Source organism: Pristiophorus japonicus, chromosome 19 (assembly GCF_044704955.1).
Source record: "Pristiophorus japonicus isolate sPriJap1 chromosome 19, sPriJap1.hap1, whole genome shotgun sequence".
NCBI classification, from domain to species: Eukaryota; Metazoa; Chordata; class Chondrichthyes; family Pristiophoridae; genus Pristiophorus; species Pristiophorus japonicus.
The window spans coordinates 91,302,337-91,323,635 of NC_091995.1; the positions used below are offsets into that span (position 1 = coordinate 91,302,337).

General features: G+C 48.4%; 1 protein-coding gene across 1 annotated transcript in view; it reads left to right on the top strand.

The window, feature by feature from the left end:
• The first annotated feature begins 3,056 nt into the window (after nt 1–3,056).
• The window catches only part of LOC139230294 (vesicular glutamate transporter 1-like), a 98,520-nt gene continuing 80,277 nt past the window's right edge, over nt 3,057–21,299 (top strand). Inside the window, exons 1-2 of the mRNA XM_070862122.1 lie at nt 3,057–3,164; nt 3,258–3,418. Of these exons, the coding sequence (XP_070718223.1) occupies nt 3,057–3,164; nt 3,258–3,418 (269 nt within the window). The remainder of the gene's footprint in view (nt 3,165–3,257; nt 3,419–21,299) is intronic.

The following is a 21,299-nucleotide window of genomic DNA, read 5'->3' on the forward strand; positions in this document are numbered from 1 at the left end:
TTGCAGAGAGCCGGCATGGGCTCGATGGGCCGAATGGCCTCCTTCTGTGCTGTAACCGTTCTATGATGCTCGGACAGAACTTCGCTTCTTGGAATTGTGCTCTGGGATCTACATCAACCTGAGAGGGCAGACAGGGCCTCAGTTTAACGTCTCATCTGAAAGACAGCACTGCAGCACTCCCTTTAGTGTTACACCAGGGTGTCAGCCTGGATTATGGGACCAAATCTCCAGAGTAGGGCTTGAACCTACAATCTTCTGCCTCTGTGGCAAGAAGTTCTACCAACTGAGCCAGGCAGCAGCCTGCTCAAGTACTTTTGAAGTGTGGTCACTGTTGTAATGGAGTTTTACTGGGATGATACCAGGGATGAGGGACTTACCATAGAATCATCGAATAGTACAGCACTGAAGGAGGCCATTCAGCCCATCGAGTCCGTGCCGGCTCTTTCGAAGAGCAGCCCAGTTAGTCCCAGTGCTCCCGCTCTTTCCCAATATTCCTGCAATTTTTTCTCCTTTAACTATTTATCTCATTCCTTTTTGAAGGCTACGATTGAATCTGTTTCCACTGCCCCGTCAGGCAGTGCGTCCCAAATCCAAAACACTCCTTGCGTGAAAAGGTTCCTCTTTGTGTCGCCTCTGGTTCTTTTGCCAATCACCTTAAATATGTGCCTACTGGTCATTGACCCTTCCACCATTGGTCTTGATTTCCTCTGTCCTCAGTGATGTCGAGAGACTGGCCGGAGCTGGGATTGTTCTCCTTGGAGCAGAGAAGGTTAAGGGGAGACCTAATCAAGGTGTTCAAAATCATGAGGGGGTTTTGAGGGAGAAACTGTTTCCTCTGGCACTGGAGGCCATAGGTTTAAAATAATTGACAACAGAACTGGTGGAGAAATGAGGAGAGATTTCTTCACTCGGAGGGTTGTTATGATCTGGAACGCACTGCCTTAAACGGTGGTGGATGCAGATTCCCATAGGAACATTCAAAAGGCAATTGGACATATGCTTGAAGAGGATTAATTAGCAAGGCTATAGGGAAAAGGCTAGGGACTGGGACTAAATTGGCTCTTTCGAAGAGCCGAATGGCCTCCTCCTGTGCGGTAAGCTTCTATAACCTGGAAACCAGGTCGTCCCAACTTCCAAGGTCAAGTGAAAGGTGTTATGTATTTAACCCTTTGTAACCTGCATGACACCTGACCACCAGAGGGCATCCCTTGGGAGCACAGTACATAAGCAGGCCATCCACGAGGTACCTGCACTCTGGAGTCTTATTAAAGGAGCTAAGGTCACACTTGCTCATTGTACACAGTACTCAGTTTCATCCTTTATTATGAGTGTACCAAAAGGGTTCTACAAAAATACAACTGCTTGATAGAACTTTTGTCTCTAGTTTGTGTTTCTCTTACTGTGGGACAACATCTGATCTCCACTTGGTAACGTTCCACACCGTTCCATTTCTTTCTTTCTTTCATATCTGTATGACTGTAGTGATGATCTCAACGCGTGTAGAATTGCAGGTCCATGTCTCACTGCTCCACATTGCATTCCAGAGAGGTACTGCAGGGTGACTTGCTACCTTTTTGTCCTACACTAAGGTATGGTCGTGTTGCGGTTATGTTACTGGACTAAAATTCTCCTCCTCGTCCCCCCACAACATCGCCCCCCCCCCCAATCCTATCTCTGTAACCTCCTTCAGCCTTATCAACCACCGAGATCTCTGCATTCCTCTGTCTGGCCTCTTATGCATCTCCTGCTCCCTTCGTCCCACCATTGGCGGCCGTGCCTTCAGCCATCTAGGCCCTAAACTTTTTAAAAAAATGTATTAGTTCCTGGAATGTGGGCATCACTGAAAAGGCAAGCATTTATTGCTCATCCCTAATCGCCACGAAGGTGGTGGTGAGCCGCCTTCTTGAACCGCTGCAGTCCCGTGTGGTGAAGGTGCTCCCACAGTGCTGTTGGGGAGGGAGTTCCAGGATTGTGACCCAGCGACGATGAAGGAACGGCCGATATATTTCCAAGCCGGGATGGTGTGTGACTGGGAGGGGAACGTGGAGGTGGTGGTGTTCCCATGCGCCTGCTGCCCTTGTCCTTCTAGGCGGTAGAGATCGCGGGTTTGGGAGGTGCTGCTGAAGAAGCCTTGGCGAGTTGCTACAGTGCCTCTTGTAGATGGTGCACACTGCAGCCAGGGGGCGCCGGTGGTGGAGGGAGTGAATGTTGAAGGTGGTGGATGGGGTGCCAATTAAGCCAGCTACTAAGCTGTGCAGGTCCCTCCCGAAAGGAGAGAGAAGTGGAGAGATAAAGAGGTTTAGGGAAGGTTCCCAGAGCTTCGACCCCGAATGCGTTTCTATTCAGAGTACCAGTTGACCCAGTTATGACTGTCTCGGAAGGTGCCATTTGTGCTTGTTACACTGGGTGGCACTGTAAGCATGCATGCTAGAGTTTAGCAGAAAGGGCAATGCTCTTTTGTACTTTCCTGTATGCAACACACACCCGTCAAAGAGGAACAATTCGCTCAGGTCTGGTAGTGTGCGAGTCATGTATTAGCCCTTGCACATTTGCAGTGCACACCGAGTTAAAGGACTGTTTTAATTGTGTCAGCTGTGGCTCAGTGGGCAGCACACTTGCCTTTGAGTCAGCAGGTTGTGGGTTCAAGTCCTACCCGAGAGATAGAAGCATATGAATCTTGGCTGACACTCCCAGTACAATACGGAGAGAGCACTGTGCTGTCGGAGGTGCCGTCTTTGGGATGAGACGTTAAACCAAGGCCCTGTCTGCTCTCTCAGATGAATGTAAAAGATCCCATGGCACTCTTGCGAAGAAGAGCAGGGGAGTTATCTCTTTTATCCCCAGGCCAATATTTATCACTAAAAAACAGGTTATCTGGTCATTGTCACATTTCTGTCTGTAGGAGCTTGCCAATTTGCGCACAGCAAGCTCCCACAAGCAGCAATCAGATAATGTGATTTTTTTTAAGCGATGAGGATGAATTATTGACTGGGATATCAGGAAAACTCCTCTGTTCATCGGTTTAACGTCTCATCCGAAAGACGGCACTTCCAACAATGCAGCACTCCCTCAGCGCGACCAGCCCGCCAGACACGCAAGTGGAGTGCCAGGCTGCCCAATCGTGGCACGGATCCCGCGTTCAAAGCGGCAAGGGGCCGCAACAAGTAAGTCGCCGCTTTTTTTATTGACCCGCCCGCCGCCTCCCCTATAACCTGTGCCCCGCGAGTCTCCTGCCGCCCCGTTCACGCCCCCCGAAGCTGGCGCTGTCATCGCCCGGCCAATTTTTGTGCGGGGCCAAAAACGGGTGGCTGCGCACGGTGATGACGTCATCGTCGCCGGCGCTACTGTTTACTGGCGCCACTAAACTCCCGCGGGATTTAGCGGGAGTCGTTAGCGATGCCGCGTCCGGGAGCGAAAGGTCGTTTGCGCCCCATTAGCGTCCCCCCCCCTCCCCAACCGCAGGCGTGAACGACCCCAATTTCCCCACCTAACCATTATAACTCATTTCACCATCACTCTCTGCAGTGCTTCACAGCATCATCATCATCACAGGCAGTCCCTCGGAATCGAGGAAGACTTGCTTCCACTCCCAAAGTGAGTTCTTTGGCGGCTGATACGAGAGCCACAGACCCTGTCACAGGTGGGACAGATATTCGTCGAGGGAAGGTGGTGGAGTGGGACTGGTTTGCCGTGTGCTCCTTCCGCTGTCTGCGCCTGACCTCTTCAGGCTCTTTGCGTTGAGACTCGAAGCGCTCTGCGTCCTCCCGGATGCACTTTCTCCACCTCGGGCGGTCTGCGTCCAGGGTCTCCCAGGTGTCAGTGGCGATGTCGCACTTCACCAGTGAGGCTTTGAGGGTGCCCTTGTAACGTTTCCGCTGCCCACCTTTGGCTCGTTTACCGCGAAGGAGCTCCGCATAAAGCATTTGCTTAGGGAGTCTCGTGTCTGGCATGCGAACTATGTGGCCTGCCTACGGCAGTATGTCCTTTGAATACGTGGGCCTTGAGAGTGAAGAGGAAGATTTGATTTCTGATGAAAGTGCGTTTCAACCCAACCTTAATCTGACCTCCTAATTCAACTCCCCGAGATTTGAAAAATCTATTCCTAGTAATCCTATCCCTTCCAACAACGCTGCCTCATCCATTAAGGCTGATATTACTATAACGTCGCCACTTTTCCCTACTCGGAGACCTCATTAAGACCAGTATCAGTGACACTGCAAGCAATAGTTGCGTAGGCTCACATGACTGGCTGCAGATATAGGCGAGAGGAAAAAAACAGAAAGCGATTCTTACGAAATGAAAAAAAGGAGATGCTGGTGGAACATGACACCTTATTGCATCAATGCGAAATCGGAGCCGCCCCAGTTTCTAAATCTAGAGTCTCGGGGGGGATGACTCTGAAGAGCACTTAAGCTTTGCAGAGAGAATTTGCTTGCCCATCTCCCAGAAAGACGTCCCAGCATCCCGCTGTGACCTTGACTGCGTAAGAGAGGCTGAGGTAGGAGCCAGCCGATGGATCTGTCCACTGCCAGTCATGCCTGCATTTGTGCTTGCTGCCCACAAGCATTAAAGTGAAATCCTCGCACAGACAACGGCCGTGGCGGCTATCGGGAGGGAGGTGGGGGAATACATTAACCTCTCTGACATTCTTTGTGCATCTTTTTTTTCCAGAGTCAGGCATAATCTAGGGACCTGCTGGGAGATGAAACACTGAGCTCACACAGTTCTTTTTTTTATTTTTCAGTCTTTGCACTTGTCAAGGTGAAATGGAATACTTGTACAGGCAACTCTCGATTATCCGCACACGGATCCAACGGGAAACCATTGTAACGGGATTTTGTTCCACCATTTAATTAGATCGCGGCTGATCTGTACCTTATCTCCATCTACCCGCCTTGCTTACAGATCCCTCAATGCCCAACAAAAAATCTATCAATCTCCGCGTTTATATTTCCATTTGACTCCCTCCCAGCTTCAACAGCTCTTTGGGGGAGAGAGTTGCAGATTTAGAAACATAGAAAATAGGTGCAGGAGCAGGCCATTCGGCCCTTCGAGCGTGCACCACCATTCAATAAGATCATGGCTGATCATGCAACTTCAGTACCCCATTCCTGCTTTCTCTCCATACCCCTTGATCTCTTTAGCCGTAAGGGCCACATCTAACTCCCTTTTGAATATATCCAACGAAATGGACTCAACAACTTTCTGTGGTAGAGAATTCCACAGGTTCACCACTCTCTAAGTGAAGAAGTTTCTCCTCATCTCTGTCTTAGATAACTTACCCCTTATCATTAGACTGTGACCCCTGGTTCTGGACTTCCCCAACATCGGGAACATTCTTCCTGCATCTAACCTGTCCAATCCCGTCAGAATTTTATATGTTTCTATGAGATCCCCTCTCATTCTTCTAAACTCCAGTGAATATAAGCCTAGTCGATCCAGTCTTTCTCCACCGCCCTTTGTGTGAAGAAGTGCTTCCTGACATCACCCCTGAATGGCCTGGCTCTAATTTTAAGGTGACGCCCCCTTGTTCTGGACCCCCCCCACCAGGGGAAATAGTCTCTCTCTATCTACCCTGTCAACTCCTTTAATCATCTTCACCAGCTCAATCAGATCACCCCTTAATCTTCTGTAGTCAATACAAGCCCAGTCTATGCAACCTGTCCTCATAAATTAACCCTTTTGGCCCCCGGTATGATTCTAGTCAATCTGCGCTGCTCCCACTCCGAGGCCAATATATCCTTCCCGAGGTGCGATGGCAAGATTCTCCGGCAGCACCTCCCAAAACCACGATCTCTACCACCTAGAAGGACAAAAGTAGCAGGCGCATGGGAACACCACCACCTTCAAGTTCCCCTCCCAGTCACACACACACACACACATCCCAACTCTGACACATATCGGTCGTTCCTTCATCGTCGCTGGGTCACAATCCTGGAACTCCCTCCCTAACAGCACTGTGAGAGCACCTTCACCACACGGGATTGCAGCGGTTCAAGAAGGCAGCTCACCACCACCTTCTCAAGGGGCAATTGGGGATGGGCAATAAATGCCAGCCTTGCCAGCGATGCCCACAGCCTGTGAATGAATAAAAATAATGAGAACTGAATGGAGTATTCCAGTACTCTCCAGCCCCAGCATTGTCCGCAGCAAGCGCTCCCAGGTCTGGTACAGTGTGGTTGGTTGCTGAATACAGATTGTTTTGGGTTAGAAATTGGACCTCGCTAGACTCGTTTTTACCCCTGTTACAAATCGGGCTCCTCTGAAGTCCAGGCTTGCATTGCTCGGGTCTACTAGCTACAGATGCCAGCCAAGCTCAGCCCCTTCCCGCTGTCCTCCCCTGCTCCCCCACCCCTCATCATCACAGGCAGTCCATCGGAATCGAGGAAGACTTGCTTCCACTCTAAACATGAGTCCTTAGGTGGCTGAACAGTCCAATACGCGAACCACAGCCGCTGTCACAGGTGGGTCAGACAGTGGTTGAGGGAAGGGGTGGGTGGGACTGGTTTGCCGCATGCTCTTTCCGCTGCCTGCGCTTGATTTCTGCATACTCTCGGCAATGAGACTCGAGGTGCTCAGCGCCCTCCCGGATGCACTTCCTCCACTTAGGGCGGTCTTGGGCCAGGGACTCCCAGGTGTCGGTGGGAATGTCGCACTTTATCAGGGAGGCTTTGAGGGTGTCCCTTGTAACATTTCCTCTGCCCACCTTTGGCTCATTTGCAGTGAAGGAGTTCCGAGTAGAGCGCTTGCTTTTTGAGTCCCGTGTCTGGCATGCGAACAATGTGACCCGCCCAGCGGAGCTGATCAAGTGTGGTCAGTGCTGCAATGCTGGGGATGTTGGCCTGGTCGAGGACGCTAACGTTGGCACGTCTGTCCTCCCAGAGGATTTGCAGGATCTTGCGGAGACATCATTGGTGGTATTTCTAGGGCTTACATGTGGGCCAGAACTTGTGTTCCTCAGTCAGGTGGGCTGCCTGTAGATGCACCGGCAGCTCACCCCGAGTAGGTATTTCAATACAGGCCTGAATTAATTTCTAGTTCTTTGGCTATCTTTAACCCTTTATTGAAATACAACAGAACATTTGTGAGTTTGTAAAGAAAGACTTGCATTCATATAGCGCCTTTCATGACCACCGGATGTCTCAAAGCGCCTCACAGCCAATGAAGTACTTTTGGAGTGTAGTCACTGTTGTAATGTGGGAAAAGCCAATTTGCGCCCAGCAAGCTCCCACAAGCAGCAATGAGATGTGTGTTGATTGAGGGATAAATATTGGCCCCAGGACACCGGGGAGAACTCCCCTGCTCATACTTTGAAATAGTGCCACGGGATCTTTTACATCCATCTGAAGTTTAACGGCACCTCCGATGGTGCAGCGCTCCCTCAGCACTACACTGGAGTCTCAGCCTAGATTTATGTGCTCAAGTCCCTGGAGTGGGGACTCGAACTGGTTTTTGGTGAAACGTTGGTGTCGTGATTCCCGAAGTCCCTTCTGGCAACATGTTAGGTTCCGCCAGTTTTCCGATCGCTGCCCTGGGTTCACATTTATCATACGTCAACTGAAAGGGTTTAACCTCAACGGCACATCGAATATGGATGTTGCCTTATTAGCATGTATTAATGCAGAGCTCGCCTGAAGGCAATGGCTGCTTGATGCCCCGGTGACAGATTCTATGACTGGGAAATGTCGCAGAGGAAAAGTATGTCTATTCAGCATAAATTATTAATTTATTGGCAACTCACATCTGGATGGAATCAATAAAATCTTTTATGTAGGGTCGAAAATCCTGCTGGCGTAACACATATGCGAACATATACCTATTTCACTTCCTTCATCCGTCATCTATCCAACTATATCTCTCGCTGTTTATTTATCTCGCTATCTCTATATCTATCTCTCTATCTATCCCTCTGAGTCTCTGTCTGTCTATCTAGTTGTCTATCTCTCTATTTATCTCTCTGTCTCAATATCTATCTGTCTCTCTGTCTGTCTATCTAGCTATCTATATATCTATCTCTCTGTCTCTATATCTATCTGTCTCTCTGTCTGTCTATCTAGCTATCTAGCTCTATATCTATCTCTCTGTCTCTATATCTATCTGTCTCTCTGTCTGTCTATCTAGCTATCTAGCTCTCTATCTATCTCTCTGTCTCTATATCTATTTGTCTCTCTGTCTGTCTATCTATCTATCTATCTATCTATCTATCTATCTATCTATCTATCTATCTATCTATCTATCTATCTATCTATCTATCTATCTATCTATCTATCTATCTATCTATCTACCAACCATCTTACCTATCCTACATATATTTCATCTGCCACTATTTATTTAACTCTATCAATCTTACTACCCACCTCTATAAACTTATATATAAATCTATATCAATCTAGTTGTCTATGTATCTACTGGTCCTGGGTGTCCTTGTACATGAATCACTGAAAGTTAACTTGCAGGTACAGCAAACAATTAAGAAAGCAAATGGTATGTTGGCTTTTATTACAAGATTTGAATAAAAGAGTAAAGATGTCTTATTGCAATTATATCATCATAGGCGGTCCCTCGAACGAGGATGACTTGCTTCCACAAGAGTTCACAGATGTTTCAATGAAGGACCCGATGTTCCAGTCCTGAACTCCAGTTGAAGGGTGGAAGATGCCTGTGTGTGGATTTTTTTAACGTGTGGTGACCATTGCACACCAGCCACAACACGGGCTTGACAGAGCTAGGCCTTTATCCAGTGGCAAGAGTTGAACAAGGACGACTGGAGACCTGCTCTGCTGCACGGACCTAGTGCGCACACATATCGCAGTGTGGGCTGGGCCCATGCTGCCCCTGGGCCCTCGGCTCTTCTGGGCCCCGTACCCTCATTCGCCGCACCTCCGCCCACGAATCTACCAATATATGTAACTGGCTACATGTGATCATATTCAATATATTTAATTGAAATCATGTTATGGGGAAGTGTATGTAGGAAACAGAAACATCCAGACATTAACACTGCACCTCATGGGGGTAAAATCCATTAAATTACGTTAAACTCTCAGTTTGTGCACTTCGAAAAGGTGGCTGTTAATATGAATAATGTCTCCGGCATAAGTCACAGCTCTGTTTACCCAACATTAATTCTGAGAAAAGATCTGAACTCCATGGGTGAATTGGATTCCCATCATCCAGGTACGACACGGCATCCTGAAGTTATGTTCAAGGTGAACCTGACTTTCATTCAAAGATTCTGTTATTCACCAGACATGATCTGTAAAAGCATAATTATTGTTTGGTGGTCTGATTCTATTTTGCTGAGCAAACACAGCAACAGTACAACCTATTAAAAAATCAGCAATTATATAGAGCCCTGCTGAGACCACACCTGGAGTATTGTGCACAGTTCTGGTCTCCTTACCTAAGGAAGGATATATTTTCCATTGAGGGAGTGCAACGAAGGTTCACCAGACTGATTCCTGGGATGGGGGACATTGTTCTATGAGGAGAGATTGAGTAGACTAGGCCTATACGCTCTAGAGTTTAGAAGAATGAGAGGTGATCTCATTGAAACATACAAAATTCTTACAGGGCTTGACAGGGTAGATGCAGGGAGGATGTTTCCCCTGGCTGGGGAGTCGAGAACCAGGGGTCACAGTCTCAGGATAAGGGGTCGGCCATTTAGGACTGAGATGAGGAGGAATTTCTTCACTTAGAGGGTGGTGAATCTTTGGAATTCTCTGCCCCAGAGGGCTGTGGAGGCTCAGTCTTTGAGTATATTCAAGGCAGAGATCGATAGATTTTTGGAAATTAAGGGAATCGCGGGATATGGGGACAGTGCAGGAAAGTGGAGTTGAGGTAGAAGATCAGTCATGATCTCATTGAATGGCGGAGTAGGCTAGAGGGGCCAAATGGCCTACTCCTGCTCCTAATTCTTATGTTATGATCCATCTAATTTGCTTATCTCGCTATCAGCCATCATCTATGTCTTGATATATCGATAACTCTATCCAGGCGTCTTACATAGAAAGATCTGTATTCCTGTGTCCAGTTAAGATGACCATAAATGGAGGCTGCATATTAAATATCCCCACAAGATGTTCTCTTGACCTGTAATGTCCGGGAAAGGCTGGGCTTTGGGGGGGTGGGGGGGGGGAGGCTGGTGGGGGATGCCACTTGACAGGGCAGGATGGTTTCCTGTCCTATTGATAGATGGGCCGGTTTTGTTGCCTCAGGTGACATTTTCCTGTCTGTTTATTGTCGGGAGGGGACCCCAATCGCTGTGGGACAGGTTGTCCACAAGGGAGGCAAGTAATGAGCGTACAATTCGAACTGTTTGTCGCAGTTCAACTTCTGCCTGGAGCACATTTGAAACCCACGGCAGATTTATTGACTGAGGATTCGGAGGGAGGTTTTTAATAGTCTTTTTTATTGTTAGCCCGGGAACGGCAGCAGAAACGCAAAGCCATTTGGTCCCAGTGCCTTTGGGAGGCCTGGTCTTGACATGCACTCCCCGTGGTGCTGCAATGCTTAATTAACTTTGCTACACCCTTCTGGTATGAATAGAAAGTGTAATAACTGGTGTGAAAAATCTATTTATACATGTCTGGTGAGCGTCCCCGACAGAGCTCCCCAGTGAATTGTGAAGTCATTCCCGCACTGAACTATGAATAAGCATTTCACACTTTACCAATTAGAATGTAGGCTAATAAAGAGAGCAGTGAGATGGGGATATATTATCGCTCTCTGAGAATTTTAATTTTGGAGCCTGAGAAAATGAGCAGAAACTGGGTCAGCTGGTAAATGTTACAGAAGTGACATTAATAACAGAGGTTACGTTACAGGAAGGATGTGATTGCACTAGAGAGGGTGCAGAGGAGATTTACGAGGATGTTGCCAGGACTGGAAAACTTTAGCCATGAGGAAAGATTGGATCGGCTGGGGTTGTTTTCCTTGGAACAGAGGAGGCTGAGAAGAGAACATAAGAACATAAGAAATAGGACCAGGAGTTGGCCATTCAGCCCCTCGAGCCTGCTCCACCATTTAATAAGATCATGGCTGATCTGATCATGGACTCAGCTCCACTTCCCCACCCGCTCCCCTTAACCCCTTATCCCCTTATCATTCAAAAATCTGTCTATCTCCACCTTAAATATATTCAATGACCCAGCCTCCACAGCTCTCTGGGACATAGAATTCCACAGATTTACAACGGAAGAAATTCCTCCTCATCTCAGTTCTATTCTTAAACTATTCCCCCTAGTTCTAGATTCCCCCACAAGGGGAGACATCCTCTCTGCATCTACCTTGTCAAGCCCCCTCATTATCTTACGTGTTTCAATAAGATCACCTTTAATTGAGGTGTATAAAATGATGAGGGGCCAAGATAGAGTGGATAGGCCAGACCTATTTCCCTTAGCAGAGGGGCCAACAACCAGGGGGCATAGATTTAAAGTAGAGGCAACTCTTGATTATCCGCACACGGATCAAACGGGAAGCCATTGTAATGGGATTTAAAATTTCGGCCTGGGAAGGCATCGGGTTTTAACTTTATAATGTCAATCGCTCTAACGGAGAAATAATTTACCTGGCATAGCTCAATCCCCGAGGGACCCGGATAATCGAGAGTTGCCTGTAATTGATAGAAGGCTTAGAGGAGAGATAAGGGAGAACATCTTCACCCAGAGGGTGGTGGGGGTCTGGAACTCACTGCCTGAAACGGTGGTAGAGGCAGAAACCCTCATCACATTTAAAAAGTACTTGGATGTGCACCTGAAGTGCCGTAACCTACAGGGCTACGGACCGAGAGCTGGAAAGTGCGATTAAACTGGGTAACTCTTCGATGGGCTGAACGGCCTCCTCCTGTGACGTAATTTTTCTATGATTCTATGAAGTGGTGAATCCAAAGCTTTAAAATCCAATCCAAATTGTGACTAAAGCAAGGAGAAGTGGGTTCAAATTAATAAAAGGAGAAATTTCGGATTGATATCAGGAAGTTCTTAGAACAGAGACGTGATCAGTCCGTGGGTTGGCAGAGCAGTGAACACGCGAACATTTGATGAACAGGGAAAAACTCTGGTCCACCCAGCCTGTCCCACACAATTTCTGATATCTTGTGTTTTTTTCTTATTCGTTCACGGGATGTGGGCACTGCTGCCAAGGCCGGCATTTATTGCCCATCCCTAATTGCCCCTTGAGAAGGTGGTGGTGAGCCGCCTTCTTGAACTGCTGCAGTCCCGTGTGGTGAAGGTGCTCCCACAGTGCTGTTAGGGAGGGAGTTCCAGGAGTTTGACCCCGCGACGATGAAGGAACGGCCGATATATTTCCAAGTCAGGACGGTGTGTGACTGGGAAGGGAACGTGGAGGTGGTGGTGTTCCCATGCGCCTGCTGCTCTTGTCCTTCTAGGGGGTAGAGGTCGCGGGTTTGGAAGGTGCTGCCGAAGAAGCCTTGGCGAGTTGCTGCAGTGCATCTTGTAGATGGTGCACACTGCAGCCAGGGGGCGCCGGTGGCGGAGGGAGTGAGTGTTGAAGGTGGTGGGTAACGTGCCGATCAAGCGGGCTGCTTTGTCCTTTGTCGTGTATCACAATACATATACTCCCCACCCCACCCGAAACCATGTGATCTCCCGGGAGAGGGGAAAAACCAGTTAAAAGCCCGTGTCCAAATTGAGGGAGCGGAGAAAATTCCTCTCTAACCCCCTGAGTCAATTGAAACTAGTCCAGGAGATCACTCTAGCCCTGATCGCACTGTACCTACCTTCCGTACAAGACCCCTGGCAGAAGCAGGTCCGGCCCTCGCTTGAAGGAATTCAACGAGTCCGCGTCCACAGCAAGAGACGACAGCCTGTCCCCGAGGTCCACTGCCCCTCTGAAATGGCCGAGCGCGCCCCTCAGTTGTAACAAACCACTGTGACAAAGTCAGCACTGTGGGAGTACCTTCACACGGCCCGCAACCGTTCAAAAAGGCAGCTCACCACCACCTTCTCGCGGGCAATTAGGGATGGCCAATAAATGCTGGCCTTGCCCACTCTGCCCACATCCCGTGAACTAATACATTAAAAAAAATCTCACTTCTTTGAACAATCTTTTGGTCACTCCTTCTGTGGATCAGGAACCATTTTGCCTGATTATGCCTCTGTGAAGCGCCTTGAGATATTTCTCGATGTTAGGGACGCTATATAAATGCAAGCTGGTGGATGTTGGGATACGGTCGTGTGGTGGTTAAGTTAACATCACTGTTAACTTTCAAGTTGGCCCGGAAATCGGCAAGGTCCCAGCCTGCAAGACCATCGGCTATTAGAAGGAGCAGCGTGCGGCAGGGAGCAGCGCGCGCTGCTGCAGGAGGGCGACGGCTGACTGCAGTGCGGGCAGGTACAGCAGGAGCGGCGAGGTCGGGGCGAAGGAGCGGCCAGAGTTCGTAGAGGGACGTGATCGGGGCCCAGGAGAGGCGTGAGTTCGAGGCCCAGAAGAGGCGAGGGCCCCGGGGCAGCACGGGCCCAGCCCACACTGTGCGATATGTGAGCGCACTTGGTCCGTGCAGCAGAGCAGGTCTCCAGTCGCCTCGTTTAACACTTGCCACTGGACCAAGACCTCGCTCTGTCAAGCCCGTGTGGTGGCTGGTGTGCAACGGTCACCCCACGATAAAAAATTCCACGCACAGGCATCTTCCACCCTTCAGGATGTAGTTCAGGATCCGGAATATTAGGTCCTTCATTGAAACACCTGTGAACTCATCCCTTTTCGGCGTGGAAGCAAGTCATCCTCGATACGAGGGACTGCCTGTGATGATGGTGGTTAGGTTATTGGACTATGTTGCATTTGTGTACACCAGTTATTTGAACTGGACAGGTTAGGGAGGACCAGGGGTCACTATTACTCGTTATGTAAGGACACAGCTAGGTTAGATGTTGGGTGGCTCTTCTTTCCCAGAGAATAGTGGACCTGCGAAACAAGTTTCCGGCTCATGCTGTGAACGCTGATTCACTCATTTCCTTCCAGCGAGAGCTGCACCTGTCTCTGGCTGGTGTGGAGATCATCTCATACTAAAGGTAGATGCCCTGTAATATAAATCAGAGTCAATTTCTAAAAGGGTCGGAGAGGAATTTTCTACTTCTTTTCCCCTAATTGTTTTTATCTGGGTATTTTTGCCTCTCCCAGGTGGGTGGGGACTATACATATCGTGATGTGTAAGGCGTAACATCTGTACAGGTCAAGCTGAATGAACCGATAGGCCTTTCTGTATGCCATTTTCGTATGTTCCTGAACCCCTGTACCTCAGGCCACGCCCCCTCCCCAGGTCCCGCCCATCAGGCGGCTCACACATGCCTTGTACGCAGGCCCCGCCCCCTCCCCAGGCCACGCCCCCTCCCCAGACCCCACCCCATAAGGCCACTCACACATGCCCTGTACCCAGTCCCTGCCCCCTCCCCAGACCCCACCCATCAGGTGGCTCACACATGCCCTGTACCCAGGCCACGCCCCCTCCCCAGACCCCACCCATCAGGCTGTTCACATATGCCCTGCCCCCAGGCTCTGCCCCTTGTACCTCAGGCCACGTCCCCTCAGCAGGCTACGCCCCCTCCCCAGGTCCCGCCCATCAGGCCGTTCACACATGCCCTGTACCCAGACCCCGCCTCCTGTACTTCAGGCCACTCCCCCTCCCTAGGCCCCACCCATCAGGCCCCTCACACATGCCCTGCCCCCTGTACCCCGCCCCGTACCTCAGGCCACGCCCCCCTCCGCAGGCCCTGCCCCTTGTACCACAGGACATGCCCCTCCCCAGGCCCCGTCCATCAGGCCGCTCACACATGCCCTGTACCCAGACCCCGCCTCCTGTACTTCAGGCCACTCCCCCTCCCTAGGCCCCACCCATCAGGCCCCTCACACATGCCCTGCCCCCTGTACCCCGCCCCGTACCTCAGGCCACGCCCCCCTCTGCAGGCCCTGCCCCTTGTACCACAGGACATGCCCCTCCCCAGGCCCCGTCCATCAGGCCCCTCACACATGCCCTGCCCCCTGTATCCCAGGCCCCGCTCCTCCCCTCGGGCTACAGAAGTCACTATATAAATGCAAGTCACACTTCAAAATGATTGGCTCTCAAAATGGAATTGGATAAGTACCTGAAGGAGAAGGGCGGAGGGAATGGGACTGGCTGAAGTGCTCTTGCAGAGAGCCGGCACGGGCTCGATGGGCCGAACGGCCTCCTTCTGTGCAGTAACTGTTCTGTGGTTCTATGAGTCTAAGAATAATAATTCAGTTTGAAAAAGAATGTGGAAATAAAAAACTAGTCTCAGTTGACCATGAAGCTGCTGAATTGTTGAAAAAGAAAATATCTGGTTCACTCATGTCCTTGAGGGGAGGAAATCTGCTGCCTTTAACCGGTCTGGCCGATACGTGACTCCAGTCCCACGCCAGCGTAGTTGGCTCGTAACTGCCCACTGAAATGGCCTTGCAAGCCAGTCAGTTGTATCAATACGCTGCAAAGTACTCCCTCACAGCACTGTGGGAGCACCTGTAGCGGTTTGAGAAGACGGCTCACCACCACCTTCACAAGGGGCGGTTAGAGATGGGCAATAAATGCCGGCCTTGCCAGCGATGCCCATGTCCCGTGAACGAATAACAACCTAACTCAAGATATCAGAAATTTGTGGGACAGGCAGGGTGGCCCAGAGGGTCTTTCCCTGCTCGTCACATGTTCACTGCTCCCGAGAATGAATTTTTAAATAAGTAATGGCGGGAACTGTAGATGAACGAGCAAAGCTGAAGTCCTTCCTCATCCATAATGTACCACATGAGCTGTGGTCACAACAGAATGAAAGACCTGGTCTAACAGAGAGAAGGAAGTCTGTTTTCTCCATAGCTTACTGAGATGATTTTTTTTCCCCCTAAATTGGCCTGGGTTTTTATCTGGTTTTTGCCTCTCCCAGGAGATCACATGGCTCCGGTTGGGGTGGGGTGTAGAATGTTTCAGTATAAGGGTCTCGCAGTTGTGTGAGGCGGACTGGGTGCTCTTTGCCTTAGATGTGTCCCTTACAGCTAAAGGGATCAAGGGGTATGGAGAGAAAGCAGGAAAGGGGTACTGAAGTTGCATGATCAGCCATGATCATATTGAATGGTGGTGCAGGCTCGAAGGGCCGAATGGCCTACTCCTGCACCTACTTTCTATGTTTCTGTGTTTCCGTCATTGTTCATAAGTTTATATGTAACCTTCAGGGCTGCTGACCGAGGGCCGTGCGGCTCTTTGTCGGCTGGCGTGGACACGATGGACCGAAATGGCCTCCTTCTGCGCTGTAAATGTCTATGTTTCTATTTCTATGTCTCTATGAGGCATTGAAACATTCCTGAAAACATAGCACAATATGATCAGTGCCTTCCAGGCAAATGGGGCGTCGGGGACCGGGAGGGGCGGTGGGATCCACCAAGGAAAATTGTCACGCCAACAATCTACTCTCAGCTTCAGAGGCCTGTTATAAACTGCCCGAGCTCCGCTTTCTCGGTTTATGATGTTATCTGGGCATCTTGATTAGATTACTGGTTTCTAATCACTCCAGGGGAATCTATTTTCTGTGCAGAATATTCCACTTGACAAGTCATCAGCCTCTCGACCTCTGACCCTGCAGTGTTTCTGCTCCTTTGAGGCCTGTTGCAAGAACTCCCCCTCTCCATCGAGCACGCTCGTTGACTCATTCCATATTCATCCCTCGGGTCCGCTTTATCCCTTCCTCCCACTCCCGCCCCGCAGTCCCCTATTTCTTCTCTTCACAGATTTACATGTTAGCGATCCTGACGGCTCAGTGGTTAAAGGCACAGTGCCCAGCCACAAAAACAGGGAGGGGCTTGATTCCTAGTCACCATTGACCAGAAATTTAACTGGGCCAGCCACATAAATACTCTGGCAACAAGAGTGGATCAGAGGCTGGGTATTCTGTGGCGAGTGTCTTACCTCCTGACTCCCCAAAGCCTTTCCACCATCTACAAGGCACAAGTCAGGAGTGTGATGGAACACTCCCCACTTGCCTGGATGAGTTGCAGCTCCAGCAACACTCGAGAAGCTCGACACCATCCAGGACAAAGCAGCCCGCTTGATCGGCACCCCATCCACCACCTTCAACATTCACTCCCTCCACCACCGGCGCCCCCTGGCTGCAGTGTGTACCATCTACAAGATGCACTGCAGCAACTCGCCAAGGCTTCTTCGGCAGCACCTCCCAAACCCGCCACCTCTACCGCCTAGAAGGGCAAGGGCAGCAGGAGCATGGGAACACCACCACCTCCACGTTCCCCTCCCAGTCACACACCATCCTGACTTGGAAATATATCGGCCGTTCCTTCATCGTCGCTGGGTCAAAATCCTGGAACTCCCTCCCTAACAGCACTGTGGGAGCACCTTCACCACACGGGACTGCAGCGGTTCAAGAAGGCGGCTCACCACCACCTTCTCAAGGGCCATAAATGCCGGCCTTTCCAGTGGTCCCCAAATCCCGTGAATGAATTTTTTAAAAGTCAGGTTCGCTACAATTGAAACCCCCCCCTCCCGCACCCCCACCCCCAATCAAGGCGGCAAAACATCATTCAGCAACTGTTCCTAACCCCCATCACCCCTCCCCCAATCAATATCCACGGGACTTCCAGTTGGAAATAAATGCGCGAGGGATCAGGCTTGATTGTGATGGCCTCCATGGCCCACTTGCCACATGGTCCAATTCTGTAGGCCCACAAAAAAAAAGAAAGCCTTGCATTTATGTAGCACTTGACATCCCTAAGCGCTGCACAGCCAATGAAGTACTTTTTGAATCGTAGTCTGTTGTGATGTAGGAAACACCACAACCAATTTGCACACAGCCAAACTTCTACAAACAGCAATGTGATAACAACCAGATAATCTGTATTTTTAGTGATGTTGATTGAGGGATAAGTATTGGCCAGGACACCGGGGATCACTCCCCTGCTCTTCTTTGAAATAGTGCCACGGGATCTTTTACATCCACCCGAGAAAGCAGACGGGGCCTCCGTTTAACGTCTCATCTGAAAGGCAGCACCTCCAACAGTGTGGCACTCCCTCAGCACTGCACTGGGAGTGTCGGCCTGGATTTATGTGCTCAAGTCCTTGGAGTGGGACTTGAACCCACAACCTTCTGACTCAGAAGCGAGAGTGCTGCCCACTGAGCTGCAGCTGACATTGTACAGCGGAGCAGTAACGTGCTGTAATGAATCTTGCACATTTCAATATTTTCTTCCCATTACATCTGCAGTTTGAATTTGCTGCCCCCTTCGCCGTAGTCTGCCGACCTCTAATGCAGCTGGCCCTTTGCCTGCCCTTTGAGCTGCATTGCTGCACTGTTTGAGGCCCCAACAATGCTTTGTTTATGTTGGAGCAGCACCGCTGTGGGCAGCACTGCAGTGTGCAGGCTGCAATTGATGCACTGTCGGGTGTGGAGCATTTTTGCCGAATATACTAACAGCCTAAATGCTCACAGCACCATGGAACAGGACCTGCTGTATTTTTTTTTAATTAGAAGCACTTTGTAACATCCATTTATTCCCCCCCCCATCTATTATTAAAATATTTGGAGCACTCACTGAGGTAAGCCAATAGGAAACTAATCCCACTCCTGGATAAATCACCCAAAGGAGACGCCACTGAATAATGCAGAAAATCCCAACAGATCAGTTGATCTATCTGTGTCTTGGTACATCTTTTTGTTCTATAAATATTCATCTATTAATCCCTCTTGGCATCACCATCTATCTATATCCCACCTTCTTTAACCCTCTCCTTTCTCTAGCTTCAGATGTCTCTGAAATATACCCTCGCTACTCATTGTATTTCTATTTTATTTATCTATCAATCTATCTATCTATCTCTCTCTCTCTGTCGCTCTCTCTCTCTCTCTATCTATCTATCTATCTATCTATCTATCTGTATCTATCTATTTATCCATCCATCTATCTTTCTCTCTATCTATCTATGTATCGCTATCTATTTCTATATATATCTCTTTCTATCTATCTATCTAGCTATCTATCTATCTATCTATCTCTATCTGTCAATCTATACATTTATCTATCTATCTATTCTCTATCTATCAATCTATCTATTAGCTATCTATCTATCCATCTATTTATCTATCTTTCTCTCTATCTAGCTATGTATCTCTATCTATCTATCAATATATTTCTCTTTATCTCTAACTATCTAACTTTCTAGCTATCTCTATCTATCTATCTTCCTCTCTATCTGTCTGTCTGTCTATCTATCTATATATTTCTCTATCTCTCTATCTATATAACTTTCTATCTATCTCTATGTATTTATCTTCCTCTCTATCTGTATATCTATCTGTCTATCTATCTATCTGTCTATCTTGCTATCTATCTATGTATCTCTATCTATCCATCTATCTATCTATCTCTCTAACTATCGCTATCTTTCTCTCTTTCTCTATCTATCCATCCATCTATCACTCTATCTATCTCTATCTTTCTTTCTTTCTTTCTCTCTTTCTCTCTATCTATCCCAAAACAATCATAACTCTGTATAAAATACAGAAGGCAAATAGTCAATGCTCTAAAAATACTACTTTTGAATTATTTATTTGACGAACTTGTAAAATTTCTATTTACAGTATGCACTGCCGGTGTAACTATGAATACATTTAAATCTGGAAGTAGCCAATGATAAGGGTGGTGTAGTTACCCATGGTTACTGCTTGTGACAGATGCTGCTATCAATACAAATTTATTATGTGCTTTTATTATTTTCTCTGCCAAACTATCCAGGGAGTTAGATGCTTAAATATGCCCAGTTAAAACACAGGTGCCAGAAATTCTTTTTTTTAATGTTTTTTCCCAAATTTTTCACATTAAAAAAAAAATTCAGAAAGCAAAGCGAAAAAACCCAAGATTCAACAGTGGAGAAGATCACCGAGGTTGAAAAGTATAAAACAGTACATGGTAAATGGCTCAATGTTACAGGGGTTGCAAGGGACAGATAGACCTGGCTGGGAGTTCATAAACACAAATCTTTGAAGGTGACTGGACAAGTTGATAAACCTGTTTAACAAAAAGCACACAGGATCCTTGGCTTTATAAATAGAGGCCCAGAGTACAAAAGCAAGGAAGTTCTGTTAAACATTGATAAACCACAGGTCAGGCCTCAACTGGAGTATTGTGTTCATATCTGGGTGCCGCACTTTAGGAAAGATGTCAAGACCTTGGAGAGAAGATTTACCACAATGTTACCAGGGATGATGGACGTCAGTTTTTTTATTATTCGTTCCTGGGATGTGGGCGTCGCTGGCAAGGGTGGCATTTATTGCCCATCCCTAATTGCCCCTTGAGAAGGTGGTGAGCCACCATTTCACAGGGGCAGTTAAGAGTCAACCACGTTGCTGTGGGTCTGCTGAAGGTGCTCCCACAGTGCTGACTTTGTCGTAGCGGTTTGGTACAACTGAGTGTCTCGCTGGGCCATTTCAGAGTCAACCACATTGCTTTGGGTCTGGAGTCACATATAGGCCAGACCGGGCAAGGGCGGTAGATTTCCTTCCCTAAAGAACATTAGTGAACCAGATGGGTTTTTACGACAATCCGGTAGTTTCATGGTCACCATTACTGACCCTGGATTTTTATATTCTAGATTAACTGAATTTAAATTCACCAGCTGCCGGGATTTGGACTCAAGTATCTGGATAATTCATTCAAATTCAGTCCAGTAACATCATCACTGACCACATCACTGTACCCACAGTCATGTGAAAAGACTAGAGAGGCTGGGATTGTTCTCTTTAGAGCAGAGCAGGTTAAGAGGAGACTTAATAGTGGTGCTCAAAATCATGAGGGATTTTGAAAGAGTAAATTAGTTTCCGGTAGAAGGTGGGTTGGTAGCCAGAGGACACGAATTTATGATAACTGGCAAAAAAAATAAGAGGGGAGATGAGGAGATTATATTTAATGCAGTGAGTTGTTATGATCTGGAATGCACTGCCTGGAAGGATGTTGGCAGCAGATTCAAACGTAACTTTCAAAAGGGAACTGGACATACTTGAAAAGGAAACATTTGCAGGGTCATGGGGAAAGAGCAGGGGCGAGTGGGACTAATTGGGCAGCTAATTGGGAGACCATTCGAGCGATGGGCCGAATGGCCTGCTCCTGCGCTGTATTATTCTATGATTCTATGAAAATAGATGAGGTAAATATTAGTTAGGTAACACCTGTTGAAGTCCGGACTTTCTCCAAACACATTCTGCCTTATGTTGAAGATGAAATGGCATTTTCCATTTTCAAACCAAGTCTCTTGTGATCCCAAACCTTACAATGTG